A 22,961-nucleotide genomic window follows, 5' to 3' on the forward strand; every position below is an offset into this window, starting at 1 on the left:
GGGGAGAAAAGGGAATTAGGAATGTCATGAACTGTCCAGATTTTACATTGGTCACGGAGACCGCAGCCTAGCGCTAGCCTCTGGAGTTTTTTCAGCATCTCAGCCACACAAGCAGGTATGAGGTTTTACCACTGGCCAGAAAAATACTTGCAAATTCATCAATCAATAGCCTTCTTTGTAGGCTAAAAGACAATATTCTGAGTCCTTTTCTGCCTTCTTTAAAATTCTAAGTTGCCCACTTACTTTCCTATCTTTAGTCCAAATCTTCTTTTATTCAGAAAAACAGGGGTTAAACTTTGCTTAAGTAGTCCACTCCTCAAGTTTTAATGCTTTTGTTCTTAGGTAGTGAGACCAAAAACATGATGAAATTCAAAAGATGGGAACAGTGAGAAACAGGTGTTGGCCAAATGAGCAAAGGCAGTGATGATATGAAAACAATAATGATGATATTACCTTGTATTTCAAAAGCATCTTTCTGCAAAAAGGCTCACAATATTCTATAGATATCTATATTTTACCTTTTCTCCATGGTGATTGAAAAGAATTTGTTTCACTCTTATTATTCCATAGCCATCCACAAATATTTTAGCTGTTTCTATTTGCTGTGTCTTTTTTTAAACTTATTTATTCATTTTAGAGAAGAGAGAGAGAGAGAGAGGGAGAGGGAGAGAGAGAAGGGGGGAGGAGCAGGAAGCATCAAGTCCCATATGTGCCTTGACCGGGCAAGCCCAGGGTTTTGAACCGGCAACCTCAGCGTTCCAGGTTGACACTTGATCCACTGAGCCACCACAGGTCAGGCCTATTTGCTGTGTCTTTAACTGCAGTTAATTTATTCATTGAGCCTTATCTGGAAATTGCATTGAGTTTTTGCTTTCTCTAATTGCATAGGGGCCTATTTACAGTATCCTCTTCAACTGTGGGCGGTAGCTCTTTCCTTTCACTATGTTTGTAGCTTCGTGTTTTACTTGTCTGAGTTCATGTTAGCATGTTCGTTTTGCTCTTTTAATCATCACAACTTGCCTACAAATTCTGTCCTGCAGTTTCATTTATCACCATCAACTTTCATCCTCCACCTATCATAACCTATGTAATTCTCTTTTTGTGTAATTATTTTAATGAATGTCATTGCATTTATATGGTAATATAATTATTTTTAAAACTTCTTGACCATGAGTGCACATCAGTCAGGTGTTCCTCATTTCTCTCTTCATTGTACCTAGTGTAACTTATGACCTCCCACATTTCTGTTCTCCCACATTTCTGAACTTGACAGTGCCATCGGACCAACAGTTTCACCACAAGTTTGTGCAACTTCCCCAAGGTAGTTCGATATATTCTTTCTAGACATCTCCTTAAATTCTCCTTCTTTACATAGCAGAAATCTTTCTCTGCAAACTCATTTTACTCTGAAGTGGTTTTGTCTGATGAGTGTTAGTTGAAATCAAAGATCTTAGAGGCAAAGATCCCCACCCCCAATTTTTGATCTATCCCTTTGCCTTCAGGAAGACACATGTTGTTCTCACTTAATAAGCAGTGCAACTGAAGTCCGGAGAAGTGACTTGTTTAAGGTCACACCTCTATTATGTTAAGAAGCGGAAGCTGGACTCCATCTCCCCAAGAGAGTTGCAGTAGGAGATTAAAGAAGGCAGTTGGCACTTGAGAAGGGAAGTTTCTGAGTAAGTAAATTAAGTAATTGGTAATTGTCTGAAGTTATTGGTGCTTGAATTCAAATCTATACCACTTAAGGAATATTAATAAAGGCCACTGAAAAGCTAGGTAGTAATGAGAATAATGGAAGAATGGGACTGTACTCAAACACAGGCCAGTGATGTAATGTTCCAGTCAACCAAATGCTGCATAACACACCACCCCGAAACTTAGGGTCTTAAAACAATAGTATTTTGCTCACAGAGATCTGGGTAGAGTTCTGCAGGGACAGCTCTACTTCCTCCATGTTAAGCCTGAGCTAGAATCATCTGAAGGCTCATTCAATTCAGACACCTGGACGACAGAACAGCTAGGGATGCTGGGGCTCCTTGGACATCACTCTCTATCTCTATGTGACCTTTCCACATAGACCCTTCAGCATGGCAGCTGCAGGGCAGCCAGACTTCTTCCATATCAGCTCACTGCTCCCAAGGGGTGCGGCCCAAGAAAGAGAGCAAGGTGGAAGCACAGCCACCTTCTATGACTTAGCTCCGGAAGTCATACAGCATCACTTCAGCCACATTCTCTTGGTCGAGGCAGTTACAAAGGTCTTCCCAGATTTGATAAGCAAGAACGTACACCCGCCCCCCTCGATGAAGAAGCATCAACATCTTATTGTCAGCCTGGCCTGTGGTGGCGCAGTGGATAGAGCATCAGCCTGGAATGCTGAGGTTGCCAGTTCAAAACCCTGGGCTTGCTCAATCAAGGCACATATGACAAGCAATGGGGTGAAGCAACTATGAGTTGATACTCCTCGCTCACCTCACCTCTCTCCTCTCTCTGTAAAATCGATAAATAAAATCCTTTTCTTTAAAAAAAAAAAAATCACATTGTCAGAAGAGTACTAGGATGAGATCTATACCAGAGCAGCTATCTTTGGAAAATACAATCTGCCACAATTTAAAACCGCTGGATTACCAAGCCACCAAAACGCAAGAGTTGAAAATAGACCTTGAAAAGGCCATCTGTTTGTCACTAACAAAACCCATTCTTCAAGGCACAGCTCAGACGTCCTTTTCCTTTTGGAATCCCCCTTTGATGTCCCTCAGCTTCCACAGCCCAATCAGGCAGATGCTATCAACCTGCCAGTTAGCCAAACGTGTTTGTCTAATCAATCAGTAAGGCATAGGAAACATCACAGAGCAGAGCCGTCAGATTGATGGAGAAGACACATCTCTAGAGGAGCTAGAACTGACACTTCACACAGAAACAGAGAGCAGAGGGAAAAAGCATCAGCGATTCAGAGAAGAAAAACTGAAATCACACAAAGAAAAAAAATATATATACAGTATATACTTTGGCTCTACATTTAAGTTATAAGCAGTAAATGTCAAAATAACCCCGAGTCAAGCAGCCGAGACGGAAGCATTGCCGGAAGCGGCGGAGCTCCAGCCTCCCCAACAGCAGACTCACCTGCACGATCTGTTGAACCGCCCCAGAGTTTCTGACTCAGCAGGTCTGGGCGGAGCCTGAGAACCTGCATTTCTGACGGTTCCCAGATTCTGCTGTTGCTGGTGGTCTGGTGCTACGTTTTAAGTCCCTCCAGCCTAAAGGTCTTTAGACCAGAAAGTAGTGGCCATAACTGAAGCTCCAGGAAAGATGAAGTAAACCGCGGTAGGTGAAGAAGATGACCCAAGAGATGAAGTGGCCTGATCTTAACAGAGACCATTTCTCTGTCCGCCACCGGCCAGGACATCCTCCATCCAGCGACTGCATCCCGGTGACCGGCAGGCAGACACCGGCGCGTCTCCTCAGCCGCGGTGGATGGCGCCCCCTCCCGACCACCCCTGCTGGTGTCAGCCGGGCCCGCACGCAGGGGCTGCCGGCCGGGGTGGGCGGGGCTAACCCAGACAAGCTTCCCGCCGCGTTCTTACTGGAGGTTGGGAGAACGAGCCAAGAGACGCAAGTCCCCACCCCCTGGGGCGGGGCCACCAGGTCACCGAGGTTTGATTGGTCAGCACCGCCCATGCGCGATGACGTGATGCCCCGGCAGAAAGTTTCTAAGAGGAGCGCGGGAGCTGAGAAGTGCGGGATTTAGTTGTTTCGGGTTAGGCCTGCTGAAGGTTGTTCCGCTACCAGGCGCTCCCCTTGGACCAGCCCGGGCAGCTTCTTCACGAGCTCCACGTCCTGACCTCCTGCTACCTCCGAGCGACTCTCTGCCTCCCAGGTGTCCAGGTGAGCATCCGAATGAGACCTCTGATTGGGGCGGCGGGGGGGAGAGGGGGCGCTCGCTCGCGAGGAGGAGTTAGTTCGTGCCTCTGGCACCAGGAGGAGAGGAGCAAGGAGAATATGCTGTTTCCCTGAGGCTCCGGGGACTTCCTCTTGTCCCCACCACTCATCTTAAATCTTTAGGGTCACTGGTCTGATGCTCATGGGCCTTACGACTCTATGAATGAGGCATTGAGTATTTTCCCAATTTTAAGTGCTCGCTGAGTTAAGCATTGTGCTAAGTTCAGGGTCTGCACAGGTAGTTATGTCGCCTGTACTTAGAAGTGCCAGGCACAGAGCAGGTCCCTGATTCATATTCGAAGTGAATACATCCACTGAGGAGAGGGCCTCTACCGGGAAGACAGATAATTATTGCACGGTGTGATAGGTGCTCAATTCCAGATGTAGATGGAAACACTTATAAGGGGTGGCCTCTTTGGGAAGCTGATAACTGATCCAAGGTGTGAAGGAAAAGGCAAAGAATTGAAAAATCAAAGCCTATGAATTCTCTAGCCACTGCTAATGAGGCCCCACAACCCCAACTGTAGATACATAGTTGCCTATTCTTGAAAATAAATGGAAAACACACAGAAGGTTATTGGTTCTTTTATTCTCAATAGGTTCCAGGTTTCAGAGAAGATGACCGAGGAACTGGATCTTATGGGACAGGACTCTGATGGGGGTAGTGAGGAGGTGGTCCTGACACCTGCAGAGCTCATTGAAAGACTGGAGCAGGTAAGCTTCCCGAGTAGAATCGCCTGCCCAATCTTAGCCTTTTTATTCAGTCCAACAGTGCAAATATCAGGAATCAGGAAATGAAGAAGTGGAACTCAAGCCTTTTTCAAGAGAAGGACTAGATCTTACCATCTACACAGAAATGAAAACTAAGGGGGACCAGCCTCTGTTAAAGACCTCATCATGTCAAACACAAAATCCTCGAGTGGGGCCAGTAAGGGACAGCTTTGGGTACAATTACTGGAACAGTTACAGAGCAAGAATTTGCTACTCGGGCCCTGGCCAGTGGCACAGTAGATAGAGTGTAGTGTTGGAGCTGTGAAGTCACTGGCTCTATCCCAAGGGTTTCAGCATGACGCAGAAGTTGCAGGTTTGAACCCCGGTCAGGGCACAAATGAGAGGTGATCAAATGGATATACAACTAAGTGGAGCAATGAGTTGATGCTTCTCTCTCTCCCTTCCTCTTTCTCCAAAGGAAAAAAAAAAAATTTCTATTAGAGAGATGTTGTGGTGACTTGTAAGTTTTATGTCTTAGTCCTTTGAAATATCTTAACAGGAAGTCTTAACAGACATCTTTCAGAAATGGAAACCAGGATAGCTGACAATCATATAAAAAGGTATTCAACCTTTTTAGTAATCAGGAAAATGAAAATTTGAATCCTAATGAAATATCACTTCATACCCATCAGATTGGCAGAAGTGAAAAAAAGTGAACAATTTAAGTATTGGGACGGCTCTAGAGCAGTTTGAACAATTGCATATTGCAGGGAACATGTAAACACATACAGTCATTTTGGAAAATAATCTGATTGTCAATTTGAAGGCACACAATCATTTTATTCCTTGGTATAAACCTAGAGAAAACTTTCATGTGTAGTCCAGGAGACACGCACAAAATGTTCATAGCATTGCTTGCAATAGTAAAACTGCAAATAACCAGATATCTTTCAACATCCATTCTATAATAGATACAAAATTATGGCACATACACACAATGAGAAAAAAACAATAAAATGAATAGAAGATAGCTCCTGCAACAGCATAGATAACTCAGGAACACAATGTAGAACAACAAAAAAATAAGTTGCTAAAAAAACTATGTATATAAAATTCAAACACTTGCAAAACTATTGGGAAGATAGAGCTTGCCAGCTTAGGTGATGTGGCACGCACTGGTGTTCTGCCCATGCGCCAGTGATGCTGACCTTTCACCCTCTGGTGAGAAACCAGAGCCCCCAGGCTTGGAAGGCGGTCTGGGGATAGTTGCATCTGACCACACAGCCTCAGCTGGGCAGTGGGTGATCATGAGTTACACCTCAAGCCTGATGCTCTCTTGCGATGCCCTGAGCGCAGCCAAGGAGTTTGTCCCCCATCTGGACAGCTCTTACAGCTGGACACAGACTCAGGCTGCCTAGCATGGGCTAACGATCAACCTCACAAGGGCTGCTGATAAACACAGCTCTGGGAGTGTATATGGGTTATTCTTGAATGTCCGTAAAAAATGACTTAAAAACTATTACCTACATTGCATAGTTTCTCACTTTAATGATGATGTTAGTTTGCTAAGACTGCATACCAAAGTACCACAAACTGGGTGACTTTAAGAACAGAAATTTATTTTCTCAACTCTAGAGACCAGAAATCTAAAATCAAAGTGCTGACATGGTTGGTTTCTTCTGAGGCCTGTGTCCTGGGCTTGTAGATGGTTGTCTTCTCCCTGTGTCTTCACACCGTCTTCCCTCTGTGGCTCTGTGTTCCAGTTTACCCCACTGAAAAGGACAACAGTCATACTGGATTAGGGTCCATCTAAATGACCTCATTTTAACTTGATCGCCTCTTTAAAGACCCAGTCTCCAAATACAGCCATATTCTAAGGTACTGAGAGTTAGGACTTGAACATATGACTCAGGGGTGGAGGAAGATATAGCCCATCCCATAACATGATCAACAAATTGTCATTTAAAAATAATTTTTTTTAGAGAGAGAGTCAGGAGGGGAGAGAGAGGGTGAGAAAAAGCAGCTCATAGTTGCTTTCACTTCAGTTCATTGATTGCTTCCAAGAGAGGGAGGAGAAAGTGTGAAGCATCAACGTGTACTTGCTTTTGCATTGGTTGTGCATTGATTGCTTCATACATCCCTCGACCAGGGCATGCCAGTGTCCCCTTGTCCAAGCGAACAACGTTAGGCTTTTCATGCCGGCCACCTTTGGGCTCAAGCTAGCAAGCTTTTGGGATCATGTGAATTTTTCCCCCACTCAAGCCAATGACCTCACACTGATGAGCCCACACTCAGAGCTGGGTTCAAACCAGCTCCCCCAGCATTCTGGGTTGACGCTTTATCTACTGCTCCATGACTCATCAGGAATGTCATTAAATTTTAATCAGGAACCAGATGTAGCTATTTTAAATATAGCACATGATTTTTATTTTTTTTCCCGAAGTTAGAAGTGGATAGGCAGTCAGACAGACTCCCACATGCGCCTGACTGGGATCGACCTGACATGCCCACCAGGGAGCAATGCTCTGTCCATCTGGGGCGTTGCTCTGTTACTGCTGGAGCCGTTCTAGCACCTGAGGCAGAGGCCACAGAGTCATCCTCAGTGCCCGGGCCAACTTTGCTCCAATGGAGCCTTGGCTGCGGGAGAGGAAGAGAGAGAGAGAGAGGAAGGAGAGGGGGAAGGGTGGAGAAGCAGATGGGTGCTTCTCTTCTGTGCCCTGACCAGGGAATCGAACCGGGATTTCCACACGCCAGGCCGACACTCTACCGCTGAGCCAACTGGCCAGGCCCTGGTTCCTTTATTTTTAAAGATCATAGATTCAAACTCTATTTGAAAAGATTATATTTAAATTTTTGTTTGTTTGTTTTTGTGTGTGACAGAGACAGCGAGAGGGACAGACAGACAGGAAAGGAGAGATGAGAAGCATCAATTCTTTGTTGCGGCACCTTAGTTGTTCATTGATTGCTTTCTCATATGTGCCTTCACGGGGGGGGGGGGTTGGGGAGGCTCCACCAGACCGAGTGACCCCTTACTCAAGCCAGCAACCTTGGGCTCAAGCTGGTGAGCCTTGCTCAAACCAGATGAGCTCGTGCTCAAGCTGGCAACCTCGGGGTTTCGAACTGGGTCCTCCACGTCCCAGTTTGATGCTCTTATCCACTGCACCACCACCTGGTCAGGCATATTTTAAAGTTTTATACTGATATGTTTTCCCTATTTTATATTTTATCATAATTTCACAATGTAAATGAGATATCCGCACAGTCTACACCATGTTACCCCAGTGTACCACATGAACGCTGTCATTTTCCTTGGAAGCCCTGTCGTGTAAGGACTGGAAAGCACTCTATAGAGATAAAAACAAGTATGAAACTGTACAAAATATTAAACACTAAATTTAGGCTAACAATTACCTCTGAGGAGGGAGAGACACACAGAGACTTAAAATAATGATAATATTTGTAAATGAAGTTATATGCACACAGATATTTATATCATTATTCTTTATTTTATCTACTAATTATTTAATAAAATCAGTTGAAAAGAAAAACTCTTGCTTTATAAGTTCTCTGTGACAGTTTGTCTTTTCTCAATTCATTATGCTTCTTGAACATTCAGGTTGTCTTCCTAGTTAACTTCTGCAACACTAGTACAGAGCTGAGCACCGGCAAAAAAGTATGATGGTAGCAATACCCAGTGTTTAATAATGCGTCTTGGTGGTGATAATTGAAGAAGCAGAGACCCAAGGATGTCAAAAGGAATAAATTGGGCCTAATTGGCATGTAATTCTGAGCTATGCTAAACTAAATTTCCTGTAACTGAAAGATAACTGTACTTTTCCTCAGTCACCTGTGGATATTTCAGTTTTCTAAGCCTTGGTAATTTCCAAAATATAACAAGTATCTGGGCCTGAGTCATAAATTAGGGATTTAAACTCTTGTTTCAAAAGTGTTTAATAGATGAATATCCACTTCTACTATACTGTCAGGCACTTAGTAAATAAGCAATGTTTTCTCATCAATAACTATATGAGGATAACTATATTTATTTCCTCTCAGATATTATAATGCTGAATGAAAAAGTATTTATAAAGTGCTTTGAGCTTCAGGAATGAAGAGGTGAATAGAATTGATGTAGCGTTACTTCAACTCCTCAAATAGGAGAAAGGTGCTGGTGCCACCTGGTGGGAAAAAGCAGGTGGAGGAAATGCATTGGTGTTACTTTGTGAAAGGTGCTGTTTGAACACCAGGTGGTGTTACTCTCAGCAATGGGAATACTGACATTTTTGAAGTGAACAGGGATTTTTTTTTTTGTAATGTTGGTTAAATATAAGGTTGTAAACACAATTTCCTACGAAATGAAAAAGGAAAGACCTTATTAAACAGCTTGCATTCAACACATTGCTGCTATTTCCAACCGGTAGGCAGTTTTCTTTGCTTCAGACATCTGTGATTTTCATGGGGTATGTATTGACTTACAGGGTTGTTTTGCTCCACTGTGTGTGTGTGTGTGTGTGTGTGTGTGTGTGTGTGTGTGTGTGTGTGTGTGTGTATGTGTGTATGTGTGTGAGTGATTTTCTTGGCATTGTTTTTTAGGCTTGGATGAATGAGAAGTTTGCCCCTGACCTGCTGGAAAGCAAGCCTGAGATTGTAGAATGTGTCATGGAGCAGCTAGATCACATGGTAAGAGTTCTTATCCCAGGGTACAAAGGAATGTTGAAAGGCTTTGTCAGTGGAGGGAGAGGGCTGATAGCAAATCTGCTTCATTTGGCCCAGCCTAGTTTGTTTCTTAAATATTGAATTAGTTACCTACGTTTATAAAGCATGAGAGTACCTGGGAATATATGGCAATCGGCTTCCTCTGAACAGTCTAAAAGCCTGGCCTCACCACCCCACGTTTTTATATGAGGCCGGTTACCGAGCAAGGTCAGGACCTCCGCATTTCAGTGTGCTCTCCACTGCTCAGCTTTCTCACGTGTCTCACTGCCTGTGCGGGGCAGGCATTTGAGTGTGTGGCCCTTGTCTTTCATGAGCTTGGCTTAAGGCATTATCAGCCTCAGAGTTGCTTTAAAACATTGATATTTAACAGTTTCTCAACTGGTGTTTTAACACTACTTTTTAGACATCTTTTTTTTTTTTTTTTTTTGTATTTTTCTGAAGCTGGAAACGGGGAGAGACAGTCAGACAGACTCCCGCATGCGCCCGACCGGGATCCACCCGGCACGCCCACCAGGGGCGAAGCTCTGCCCACCAGGGGGCGATGCTCTGCCCCTCCGGGGCATCGCTCTGCCGCAACCAGAGCCACTCTAGCGCCTGGGTCAGAGGCCAAGGAGCCATCCCCAGCGCCCGGGCCATCTTTGCTCCAATGGAGCCTTGGCTGCGGGAGGGGAAGAGAGAGACAGAGAGGAAGGAGGGGGGTGGGGGTGGAGAAGCAAATGGGCGCTTCTCCTATGTGCCCTGGCCGGGAATCGAACCCAGGTCCCCCACACGCCAGGCCGATGCTCTACCGCTGAGCCAACCGGCCAGGGCCTAGACATTTTTTATGTCTGCTGTATTATCTCCTTTACATTTGGGTTGGGGTTCTAATCATAGTCAGATTCTGTTTAAATGGTCATTTTCCAAAAGTACAGGCACCTCACTGTATCGCATTTCACGTTGTTGAGTTTTGTTTACAAATTGAAGGCCAGACCCTCCGCCAGCAGACAGAGTGGCTCACTTTGTTGCGGTGTTCTGGCACCCAGCCCGCAGCATATCCGAGGTATGCCTGTGGATGAGTGTTGTTTGAACTTTATGTAACGAGACTGTCATCGTATATATTTGTGTAATTAAGGAATGAAAAGAAACTAAGAACTCATACGAGTATTTTGTTCTCCTTTGACCTAAATGTAGTGTTTGAGTCCTCAGCGTTGCCAGTGACGACAGTCCTTGTGGGCTGCGCGTAGGTGAAAGGAAAAAGGTTCTTAGTCTTTAAACACCGTGTTTTCTTACAAACTTCATTTTCCCTTTTAATAGGAAGACAATCTCAGGAGAGCAAAGAAGGGGGATCTGAAAGTCGGTATCCATCGGATGGAGCTGGAGCGGATCCGCTATGTCCTCAGCAGCTACTTGCGATGTCGGCTCGTGAAGGTTTGACGTGGAGACACCTAGGCACTAAGGCAGTGCAGTCTGTCAGATAGGCTGAGCATCTTGGGAAGAAGTTGGGCTGGGGCCGGGGAGAGTTCGCACCCTGAAGATGCTGCTGAGGCCCAGAATCAGGGTAGCTAAAGAGCAAGGAGGGCAAGAGATTGTTCTGGAGAAGCACAGATGGAATGTGTGTTGCACACCTCAGGGGACACATTTTTAGTCCATTTATTCGCTGTGAACGGTGCCCCCTGGTGTTATAGCTTGGCAGTGCTGGCTTGACATTCAACCCAAGCTCTGTGGCCATCTAACTTATAAAAATGATGTTGTAAAACGTTCTTATTTTGTGTATCTGTTTTAACCCTGAAATTTTTTTCCATGAAATTTCTTTTCATTGGTGCCACTTGTCCCCTTAGTTGTTTTAAAACAAATATGTTCTCCTACATGAGGATGCTTTAGGTCTGAAGAGAGTTCACAAGTCTCATTGCAATCCTCTTAGCTAAACGTTTCTACCATTTATTTCCAATTACTCACCTGGTCTCTTCCCTTTCAAGTTCTAGTTTATCAATATCCTCCTTTGATTATACTACCTCAACTGACTGCAGCATTCCAGCTGTAGTCTGGTCACGTTTGTGAAAAGCAGGATGGTCACTTCCCTTATCCTGATTAATACAATGATAGTAATACCACCTAGCGTTACATTACCATGCTTGACAGACACATCACACTAAGCTCATTCTGCACTCATTGTTAACTTTAACCTTATCTGAAGTTTTTAAGTTACCCCATCCTGACACTGTCTGGTATTTGTATGGCTGGGTTTTTGACTCCTAAGTGTAGAGCTTGCTACTCACCTCTCTTAAGCTTTATTTTATTAAATTGGGCCATTTCCCTTCTTTCTGGATCCTGATCTTGTCACCTAGCCTAGTAGCTATGTTGTAACACTTTCTGTCGTCAGCAAGTTTGATAAGTATGTCATCAAAGCTCTTACCTGACTCCGTAAGAGGACTGGGCCGATGCTAGCATATGCCATCAGAGCCTGCCCTAACGGTTGGCATCTGTCCCTTGAGTCAGTATTCTTTGTTCAACTGTTTGTGAGTCTCCTACTCGATACTGTCACCCGGCCCCAGGTTTACAGTTTGTCCCCAAAGGTGTCATAAAGACATTATCATGTTATAAAAATATTGAGGCACACACTATGCCTCTTCACCCCACCCTCATCTTCCAGGCTTTTTTGTTATTGTTTTTATGGTTAAATCCTCTTCAAGTTAACTACTTACGTTTCTTTGAATTCACAAACCATTTTTTAAGTTATTTATTCTAATATAATGCCACCTAGCAATATTAAGGACACTAATCTGTATTTGAAGATTCCCTACCTTCAGTGTTTTTGAAAATTGGGAAATTTGCCCTTCTCTAGTCTTGTGCCCCTCTTTTGCTCTAATTCTTCTAAAGTTAGGAAATTACATAAATTTTTAGTACACTGAGTGATACAAGAGTAGTAGCAATTTACATCCACCAGGAGAAAATGTTTTGTGTGCTAAAACCCCATGTAAATATTAATTTTTTACATGGGGATATAATTGACTCAAGCCAAAGGATTTCAACTCCTTCGAGTGAATGACAGCTCCTTTATCTGGGCCTCCAGTTCCTCCTCACCACTGTCATTCCCGTGCTGACAAGGAACATTTCCTTCACAGGTAACCATACCGTCACTGACTCCAGACAACAGACTGAGCCCTCTCAGGTTCCTGAGCACACAGCTTTTCGTAGCTTTTTTTTTTTTTTTTTTTTTATGGTAGTTCTTAGCTTTTTTTCCAAGCCTCACCTCATTGTGGGCTTTAGCCTGCTGTTTACACTCTTATAATTGACACTGTTCAGTCTGCTTCTGTAGTCTGCGTGCATCTTTCCAGCTTTTCACAGCATCTCATAGAACACCCTGTACAGCTACATAAATATGTTAAAGAGCATCCCCTTCTCTTCTTGAATATCATTTACAGTTGTAACTTCAGATTATCTTCTGTGAAATCACCTCCTCATCTTTCTTCTGAATTCTTTGACTCCTGCCCTCCCTCTGGAGTGTAGGTCTTACTATTGGAAACAGTCTTGACCGTGAAACCTTGCCATTGTTGAAGTCAATTTCTATATTAACCCCAACTTATTTCAGAAAACTAGTATGTTTCACAGTTGAATCTGGACAGATGTTTTCATGATAACTTTTATTTGTCCTCACAGATAGAGAAGTTTTTTCCTCACATCCTTGAAAAGGAGAAAACACGCCATGAGGGGGAGCCTTCTAGCCTTTCTCCCGAAGAGTTGGCCTTTGCCAAAGAGTGAGTGGGCAGCAGGTGTGGGAACCGCCTCTCTTCCCCTGGCTTGCGAGCCTGAGTTTTGGTGCTTGTATCCGTGAAGCTGATCTCAGAGCCACTGTTGTCTGTCTGATGGTCCCAGCGGCTCCTACTGGTAGGGCTGTCACCACGATTTTAATTTATGTGTTTCAGGTACATGGCTAACACAGAGACCTATCTAAAGAATGTTGCCTTAAAGCATATGCCTCCTAATTTGCAGAAAGTGGACCTCTTGAGGGCAGGTAAGAAGAACGTTCTCTTTTAGTCATCCCGAGGGGCCATAGTGTACATCCCAGATGTCTTCAGGTGCTTTAGAATAAGATCTTTACCTGTACTCTAGTTCTCTCAGATGTGGAAAAATAGGTATGTAGATAAGCAGGAGAGAAAAGAGAAGAAGAGTTTTGAGTTTTAAAAAAATCATTTAAAGCAAGTGTAAGGGCAGCCGTGTGTTCTTCAGCTTAGGTGGAAATTCTTATGACGCCATTATAAACGGAGACTCGTCCATGCATTCAGCCATTGGTTCCTGTGACAGTCACCTAGCGGCAGCTGCCCTGTGTGAGGCTCCCTGGGCACTGAAGACACAAGGGTCTCTGCTTTCGAAGAGCCAGCAGTCTTTTCCTCAGATTCCAGACAGTGCGGTGTTGTCTGGCTACCAAGGAGGATCTGAATAGGAGGCTATGGAAACCTTCAGTGATTCCTTATTACTCATAGTAAAGACTCCTAATCTTTTTGTTGTGGGGAGTTTCCCTCGTTACGGAGAAGGGTAGCAGGACTGAGTGTAGGGACAAAAGAGTCACCGGGGGGAAGTGAGCGTGGCCAAGGCCTCTGCCTCTCACCCTCTTCAGAGTCCCCTTAACATTCTGCTGAGCTGAGGGGAGGGACTTAGGATAGCAACTCCTAACGTGGCTCAACTAAGTGGGGACCCGTAGAAGATAGGTTAAAATCCATATCTCTCTCTTAAACAACTTGCCATGTCCAGCAGGACCTTGTCAGACTAAACTGCCGGACCCAATCCAGCAATGCTCCAGGGACTGGAATCCGCCTTGTTCACAGACTGAGCTTAGTACACTGCGGCCACAAGTTCAAGTACACTGAGCCCCAGGAGTGTATCTCCCACACTGGCCGTGCTGGGCCAGCTGACCACTGTGGCAGGTGGAGGAGCTGGAACAGGGTGGGCAGAGACATGGTTCACCAGATGTCTTAGTCAGCTCCGGCTGTGATAACAAAGTAACACAGACGGGAGGGATCAAACAGCAGATTTGTTTCCCACAGATCCGGAAGTCAGAAGTCCGGAATCAAGTGCTGGCCGGGTTGGTGTCCTCCGAGGCTTTGTCCTCGGCTTGCAGAAGGCCACTCTCTGCCTCTTTACATGGCTGTTCCTCTGGACATACACACCCCAGTTTCCCTTCTTTTTATAAGGACACCAGTCAGATTAGATTAGGCTCTACCCTAATGTTCTCATTTTAACTTCATTACCTCTTTTTTTGTAATCATTTTTTATTTTAAATTACAGGTGATATATGTTATTATATTTGTTTCAGGTGTACACCCCAATGATTAAGCATTACATAACTTACTAAGTAATCATCCTGATAAATCTTGCACACATCTAACACCATACATAGTTATTAGAATGTTATTGCCTGTGTTCCCTATGCGGCGCTTTGCATCCCCTGACTGTTCTGTAACTACCAGTTTGTGCTTCTTAGTCCCTCCACGTTTTTCCCCATCCCCCGCCCCTACTATTTGGCAACCGTGAAAACATTCTCTATTGAGTCTGTTTTGTTCTGTTTGTTTGTTTATTTTGTTTTTTAGATTCATTTTTGATAGATATGTATTTATTGCCATTTTATTATTCACATTGGTCTTTTTTTTTTCCTGTTTTTTCTTCTTTTTGGAGAAGACCCTTTAACATATCATATAATATTGATTTTATGGTGATGAATTCCTTTAGCTTTTCCTTGTCTGGGAAGCTCTTTATCTGCCCTTTGATTCTAAGTGATAGCTTTGCTGGGTCGAGTCATCTTAGCTGTAGGTCCTTGCTTTTCATCACTTTGAATATTTCTTGCCAGTCCCTTCTGGCCTAAAAAGTTTCTGTTGAGCAGTCAGCTGACGGCCTTACGGGAGCTCCCTTAGGGAACTGACTGCATTTCTTCTGCTGCTTTTAAGTTTCTCTCTTTGTCTTTAACCTTTCGCATTTTAGTTATGATGTGTCTTGACGTGGGCTTCTGTGGGTTCCTCTTGTTTGGGACTGTCCGCACTCCTGTGTGTCTGTCTCCCTCACCAAGCTAGGGAAGTTTTCTGTCATTAGTTTTTCAAATAGGTTTTCTTCTTTTTTTTTTTTTTTTTATTTATTTATTTATTTAATTTTCTGAAGCTGGAAACGGGGAGAGACAGTCAGACAGACTCCCACATGCGCCTGACCGGGATCCACCCGGCACGCCCACCAGGGGGCGATGCTCTGCCCACCAGGGGGCGATGCTCTGCCCCTCCAGGGCGTCTCTCTGCTGCGACCAGAGCCACTCTAGCGCCTGGGGCAGAGGCCAAGGAGCCATTCCCAGCGCCCGGGCCATCTTTACTCCAATGGAGCCTCGGCTACAGGAGGGGAAGAGAGAGACAGAGAGGAAGGAGAGGGGGAGGGGTGGAGAAGCAGATGGGCGCCTCTCCTGTGTGCCCTGGCCGGGAATCGAACCCGAGACCTCTGCACGCCAGGCCGATGCTCCACCACTGAGCCAACCGGCCAGGGCCACAAATAGGTTTTCAATTTCTCGCTCTCCACTCCTTCTAGCACCTCCATGATGCAAATGTTGATGTGCTTGAAGTTGTCCCAGAGGTTCCTTACACTCTCCTCATTTTTTTTTTGGATTCTTTTTTCTTTTTGCTGTTCACAGAGCAGCAGTTACTTCAACAGGGCTCTGGTACCCACTGATCCACCCCTTGAATGTGTCACTTGTGGAAGTGGTTGGGTGGTGGTGCTTCATTGTGGTCTGAAGCTGTCTACCAGGTGTGCTGACTCTGGGGCCTCCCGGGAGGTGCAGGCCAAGGGCAGCCACTGCCTGGGTTCTGCCCAGGGCCACCCAGCATGAGCTCCAAAGCAATCTGCAGATGGCTGCTACTTGTGCTGGGCTTGGAGGTGCCCGGGCGAGGCCAAACAGCAAACCAAGGCTGCCCACTGCTAGTGACGGGCCTGGGACCACTTAGCGAGAGGTATGGGGGATGCTGAGGCCAGATGCAGCTTGTTTGATAGATTTTAGGAAAATCCGAAGCATGAGCCAAGACAGACCATTTGTATGGAAAAGCCACTGGAAACAGCTGGGGTGGGCCTGAAAGTTAGGTGGAGCAGGGCCTTAGGGAATCATTAGGGCCAGCCAGTTTGATGGAATCTCAGATAAACGGCCCCCACCTGCCGGCTCTGGGGGGAAGGCTCATCAAAGGAACAGTGGCGTCTGCCAACACTTCTGTCGGGGAGAAAGCTGCGCCCCCAGCGTTCACCTTGATGCCAGACAATTCAGTTCCTCCCTGTATGTCCCTGGTTCCTTTCAAGCTGCTGCCCCAGTGCTGGAGCTCAGGGAGTGAGTCTGAGTTAGTCTGTGAGTGGTCTAAAGAGAAACTGCCTGGGACTCCAGCAGCCTCTGTCTCCCTCAGTCTTAATCCCCATTGGTTTTTATAGCCAGAAGTTCTGGGGACTTCTCTTCCCTGCACTGGAACGCTGGCTGGGGGACCTGGTTTGGGGCTGGGACCCCTCTTCTCAGGAGGGACCTCCATAGCCCAGGTATCCCTGTAGACTTTCTCCGTCACACATGGGTGGGACCAGCTCGCTCCACGTCTCCATCCCGCCTACCATGATGTGGCTTTTTTAATTCCCTCATTGTAGAAGTTCCATTCGGCTTGAATTCTGGCAGTTCTGAATAATGGTTGTTCTGTAGTTTAGTTGATTTTGATAAGGTTGTGGGAGGAGGCAACTACCATGTTTACCTACCCCACCATCTTGTTAATTACCTCTTTAAAGGCCCTGTACCAAAACATTCCCATTCTGAAGTACTGAGGGTTTAGGGCCTCAACATATGAATTTGGTAGGGGACACAGTGCAGCCTGTAACACCAGGAGCAAGCCAGACCCACACCAGAATTGTGGAACTCTGCATTGGTCACTTTGGTGAACCTGCCAGAGGGAAACAGAAGGCCCAGTCCATGTCCAGTTGAGCCACTTTTGTCTGCACCCTAGAAGAATAGGAATAGAGCAAGGACTGGATCCCTAATCACTACCCATTGCTATCACGACCAATTGATTAAAGCAGCCATGGGATTACTGATGGGCATGCATCTGAATTCCTGGAACTGACTCTAAGCTGTCGTCCCTCCAAGAGCCTCTACTGGATGCTGGTGGACCTCCTAAAATACATGTCACTGTGCTGGATTCCTTAGAGGGACTAGAGCCAGTCTCTTGGAATTGGAGGGGGTGGGGAGGTGGGAGATCTCTCCTGGTGCAATTGGAGTCTTGCTTAAATTAGCCCAGAAGCTGTGAGTCCCCCTCAGGCCTCTGGAGGACTGTAGACCTTGATGGCAGGTTGGGGGATGACATGTTGAAATCTAAGCTGGGGTTCCTAGAATCACTAGCTTCCCAGTGGGGTCAACTGACCCTGAAGTTGGCGTCTCCTTGGCAGGCCCAGAACCCTGGAGCAACCAAGGGGACCTTCCTTAAACCTTTAGAGCCAGTTGTCCTGAACACACTTCTATAAACAAGGGGATCAAGGACAACATGAAGCCCGCACTGTGCTCTTAGGACTGACAGTTAACCAGTAGTTCTCTGCACTATGCAGTTGGTGCAGTCTTCCAGGTGCAAACTGAGCACTAGGAAATGAAGAGCTATCGAGGAGCTGCCCAGTTTGAGGCACTCACTCTGCTGAAACACTGGCTGGTGGTTGAAGAGAAGGGATGACAGCAACTTCTTAACCTGTAATCAACGAGTGAAGGACCGCTCAGTCTAACACTCAAGACTGTTACCATTTGACCTAGTCTTTCTACTATAGCAGGACCTCAAGTAACATTTTGTTCAGTGTCCTTTCATTATAATGTTGATGAAATGCTGTAGGAACTTAATTCTTGTTTATACCAATTAGCCTATTGTAATATTGGTTTCATTATACATTATTTCACGTGGATGTAGAACCTATAGATGACATTAAGTGAGGCCTTCCTGTACTCTTTCCTCCTACCCCTTTATACAGAAATATTTTCTAACCAGATATATATGTTCTGTCCTCCCAGAAGGTCCTGCATATTTCTGCCATGACCCTTGCCATTACCTACCAGGCTCACACTCCCTCTTTAAATCCTGCTCTTTCCTTCAAAGTACACATTGACTCCTTTCTCCCCGTATCACAGAGAGAACGTGCCACTCATGTGAGGCTGCAGATGCTGCTGTCACCACCTTGTCCAGAAACCAGGAGCTCTGCTTGCGTCCTCCACAGGGGTAGCAGAGTCCCCTGCACGTCTGCAGTTCTCGTCATTTGTTGAATGAGCGGTTGTTCTGTGGAACCGTGGGTGGGAAGTATGCTGTTTCTAGAAGGAGCCAGATCTCTCCTCAGACCATCCTACCCCCAAGATGCTTTCACATCCCTGGTCCCTTCGTGTTCCGTACACTTAGTCCCAGCAGCTCCTCCCAGGTTGTTCCTGTCAGCCGAGCGCTTTCTGATCGCACTCGTTTTTCTGGCAGTTCCCAAGCCAGATCTGGATTCATACGTGTTTCTGAGAGTGAAAGAACGACAGGAAAACATACTGGTGGAACCAGAAACAGATGAGCAGAGGTGAGTGGCGCGTGTGGTTCTGACAGTGGGAAGTATTTCTCCTGACGGCACCAGCTCAGCTCCGCATGTGTGTTTTCCTCCTTTTTCAGGGATTATGTGATTGACTTGGAGGAAGGCTCACAGCACTTGATCCGATATAAAATCATCGCACCTCTGGTTGCTTCTGGAGCCGTGCAGCTAATTTAAAACCAAAAATAAACAAACAAGAAGGAAGACATGGAATCCTCAAGAAAATATTTAGAACCCTACATATCGCTTGGAGCCCAAGAACAACAGACTTTTCTGAGCAGTGTTGTGGGTCCCTGGGACGTGGAGGAGGCACACAGGCAGGATTCCTGACTTGCCACGGACCCTAACGTTCTGCCGTTTCAGTCTGAGTCAGCAGGTGGGGCCATTGCTCTGTTCAGTCCGCACACTGGGCAAGGGTGTGACTTTCACTCTGTGCACCTTTTCCTTTTGTGGTATTTCCCAAACTGAGGAGGCAGAGGAAGTTCCTAAAAACGCATCACTGCCTGTGATTAGGGGCCTGTAGTTAACACAGACCTGATCGGGACAGAAGAATTCATTTAACCTTCCTGGTAGAAAGTGTAAATAGATTATAAAGAAAAGAGCTGCAGTCTCCTTCTCTGATATGTCTCTTAAATTGTATAAACCTTTTAGAACCTCTAACCTTGAACTTACACCAGTTTCTGTCATGCCTAACTGAGAATCAAACCAAACCAATAAATTGCTAAGTTTCAGTTTTGTGGCTGAAGGCGCCTCGGCCGTTCTGGGCTGTGGTCTCGGGCAGCACGTTCTCCGGGCGACTGCGCCAAGCCTGCCCTCAGGCCATCTGCTCAGCCAAGGCTTTGTCAGCAGAGTGACATTAATATCCTATATTGTGACCTCAGTAGCAGTTTTTTTTTAAGCTCTTTACTTTCTCAAGGGAAATGGATGAAATTAACGATGATACCTGAAAGGGATGTCAACAGTGAGTGAATTGTCTTTCCTCAAAACATGATAAAAATCCGTGCTGTGATTTCCACGAGAAACCACTAAGTGAAAGCAAGGAAGTTTTTATTAAAGTATTTTATATTTCATGTAGTAGCTTATTTTTTCCAGTGTTTTTATCTGCTCCAGCCATTTTGGCTTTTTTGTTTGTGTGGGAGAGAGAGACAGGAATGGAGAGAGATGAGAAGCATCAATTCATAGTTGTGGCTCCTTAGTTGTCCATTGATTGCTGCTGATATGCGCCTTGGCAGGGACCGGGGTGTGCCCAGCCAAGCCAGTGACCCCTTGCTCAACCGCTGACATGATCCCATGCTTAAGCCAGCAACCCTGCACTCAAGCCAGATGAGGCTGCACTCAAGCTGGTGACCTTAGAATTTCGAACCTGGGACCTCAGCGTCCCAGGTCAATACTCTATCCATTGCGCCACCACTTGGTCATATTTGGTCATTTTACCAAATATGTATTGAACATTTATTATGACAGGCACAGGTTAAGGCACTGATGCTCCAACCCAGAATAAGATAGGCATTGTCCCTGCTCACATGGAGATAAATGCTTGCAGAGAATTAGAACAGGGCGAGTCACTGGAGAGTGACTAGATTGGGTGGTCTGAGAGGTTCTCGCTGAATTCAGTGAATCTCACCATATTAGGCTGAGGTCTGAATAACCAAGAAGGGGCCAGACACACAAGATCAAAAGGAAGACCATTCAGGCAGAGAAGGCAGCTTATGCAAAGGCCCTGAAGTAGAAACGAGCTCTGCCTGCAACCAGCATGGCTAGAATGCAGTGTGCAATGGGAAATGGTGCAGGATAAGGCCTGTGAGGCAGGCTGGGCCCAGATCGCTTACAGGATTGTTAGCAGAGATCCTGTTTGGTCTTCACAGAAGTCCTGAGAAGTAGGCAGAGCTGGTGGTATGTTATAGGTGGAAAATAAAGCAGATGTTCAGTGGTAAGTCTGAGACTAGAACCAAAGTGTCCTTTCTCCTAGTCACAAATATGCACGTTCACTCAACACTGCCTCTACTGTGCTACGCAGTCGGGAGAGGTACATGGGCTATTATACTGCTCCCTGGAGAGCTTGTTGAGGTACCGATTCTGATTCAGGAGTTCTGGGCGGAGGCCCAGGATTCTGAGGAGAGCCTAGGCCATGCAGTTGCTGCTTTGGGATCATACTTTGAGTGGCAAGACCCTATATTTTCACACCTCCACCTCCCATTTTGTGCGTGCCAGGCTGCACGGAGGGGTTTAAGGTCTCTACTAAAGTCACAGAGTAAATTGCTCCATTTCCTATTCACCTCAAAGAAAGGCTGGCTTTAATATAAAGAGGAAGTTGAATTTCAAAACCAAGTAGAAAGGGAAATGATGTGGCTTCATGTGAAGTTCATTGACTTAATTTTTTCAGTTTGTGGTTTTCGCTTTATTGTTAAAAACTCATCACTGGAAGCATGACAGAACGTGTTTCTCAAACAGTTGCATTATACTTTGTTGTCATAAGCTTGTCACCAGCAGGGTGGCTATTCCTGAGAAAAGCTTACAGGTCCATATCTGGGTTTCTCAGCCACGGCCATCATGTTGGCTGTGACCTTGCACAGGACCCCAGCTGTGTTGACTCTGTGCCCAGATCCCAGCAGGCAACAGGGTTTAGTGCCATCCTCATTTGCATCAAACTTCCTTCTGGGATGCAAATGAGGCTAACCATAAAGCTTTCAGAGTGAACTGTGAAGCAAGCACATTATTTTTCAATTCTTAACATGATGTCTTTTTAAGTCCTATATCATGGGAATCTAAACACCCCAAACATTTGGAATTTTTCATGAATTGATTTTCTTTTTCTGTATTGTGGTAAAATATATGTATCATAACAACTGCCATCTTAACCATTTTTAAGTGTAGAGTTAATTCAATGTTATTAAAGACTTTGTACGGCCTGACCTGTGGTGGTGCAGTGGATCAAGCGTCGACCTGGAATGCTGAGGTCACTGGTTCAAAACCCTGGACTTGCCTGGTCAAGGCACATATGGGAGTTGATGCTTTCTGCTCCTCCCCCCCCTTCTCTCCCTATCTCTCTCTCTGTCTCTCTTCTCTAAAATGAGTAAATAAAAATAGTTTTTTAAAAAAGTTTAAAAGATAAAAATACTTTGTACACATTATACAACCATCACCACCAAACATCTCTATAACTCTTCATCTTATAAATCTGAAACTCCCTTTTAAGCATACCTATTAAACAATAACTCCCCTTGATTACTTCCGCACAGCCCCTGGAAACCACCGTTCTACTTTCTGTCTTTAAAATTTTGATTACCCCAAATACCTCATATCAGTGGAATCATGTAGTATAGTATTTCTCTTTTTGTGACTGGTGTATTTCCCTTAGCATAATGTCCTTGAAGTCCATTCATGCTGTAGCATGTGTCAGAATTTCCTTCCTTTTAAAGGCTGAATAATATTTCATGATATCTATATACCACATTTTGTGCATACAGTCATCTTTCGGTGGAAGAGGGTTGCTTCCACCTTTTTTGTGTTGTGACTAATGCTGCTATAAACATGGGTATACAAGTATCTTTTCAAAACTTACCAATTTTTACGTATAAGCTCAGGAGTGCAATTTCTGGATCATGTGGTAATTAAATTTTAATTTTTTGAGAAACCACCATACTGTTTTTATAGCAACTATACCATTTTACATTCTCACCAACAGCGCACACGGGTTCCAGTTTCTCTACATCCTTGCCCACACTTGCTTTCTGTTGTTTTCGATAGTTGCCATCCTAATGGGTGTGAGGTGTTATCTCATTATAGTTTTGATTTGCATTTTCTTAAGATAGATGTTGAGCATCTTTTTATGTGCTTCTTGGCTATTACTGTACCTTCTTTGGAGAAGTCTGTATTCAAGTCCTTTGCCTATATTTTAATTGGGCTATTCTTGAATTTTAGACGTTCTCTATATATTATAGGTATCAATCCCTTATCAGACAAATGATTTGCAAATATTTTCTCCCATTCTGTGAGTTGCCTTTTTACTCCATGAATAGTAATTTTTAATGCAT

At 45.0% G+C, this 22,961-nt stretch overlaps 1 protein-coding gene across 2 annotated transcripts; it reads left to right on the forward strand.

Moving 5' to 3' along the window:
• Positions 1-3,725: 3,725 nt before the first annotated feature.
• Positions 3,726-20,321, forward strand: GINS4 (GINS complex subunit 4). 2 transcript variants are annotated; one of them, XM_066383552.1, is made up of 8 exons: positions 3,726-3,882; positions 4,536-4,650; positions 9,241-9,327; positions 10,657-10,770; positions 13,000-13,097; positions 13,266-13,354; positions 18,828-18,918; positions 19,008-20,321. In XM_066383552.1, the coding sequence occupies exons 2-8, from the start codon at positions 4,555-4,557 to the stop codon at positions 19,102-19,104; spliced, it is 672 nt and encodes a 223-aa protein (XP_066239649.1). In that variant the 5' UTR covers positions 3,726-3,882; positions 4,536-4,554; the 3' UTR covers positions 19,105-20,321. The 2 variants fall into 2 exon arrangements, with proteins under 2 accessions (XP_066239649.1, XP_066239650.1); XM_066383553.1 differs by lacking the exon at positions 9,241-9,327.
• Positions 20,322-22,961: the final 2,640 nt, after the last annotated feature.

This window comes from Saccopteryx leptura, chromosome 4, assembly GCF_036850995.1.
Source record: "Saccopteryx leptura isolate mSacLep1 chromosome 4, mSacLep1_pri_phased_curated, whole genome shotgun sequence".
Classification (NCBI taxonomy): domain Eukaryota; kingdom Metazoa; phylum Chordata; class Mammalia; order Chiroptera; family Emballonuridae; genus Saccopteryx; species Saccopteryx leptura.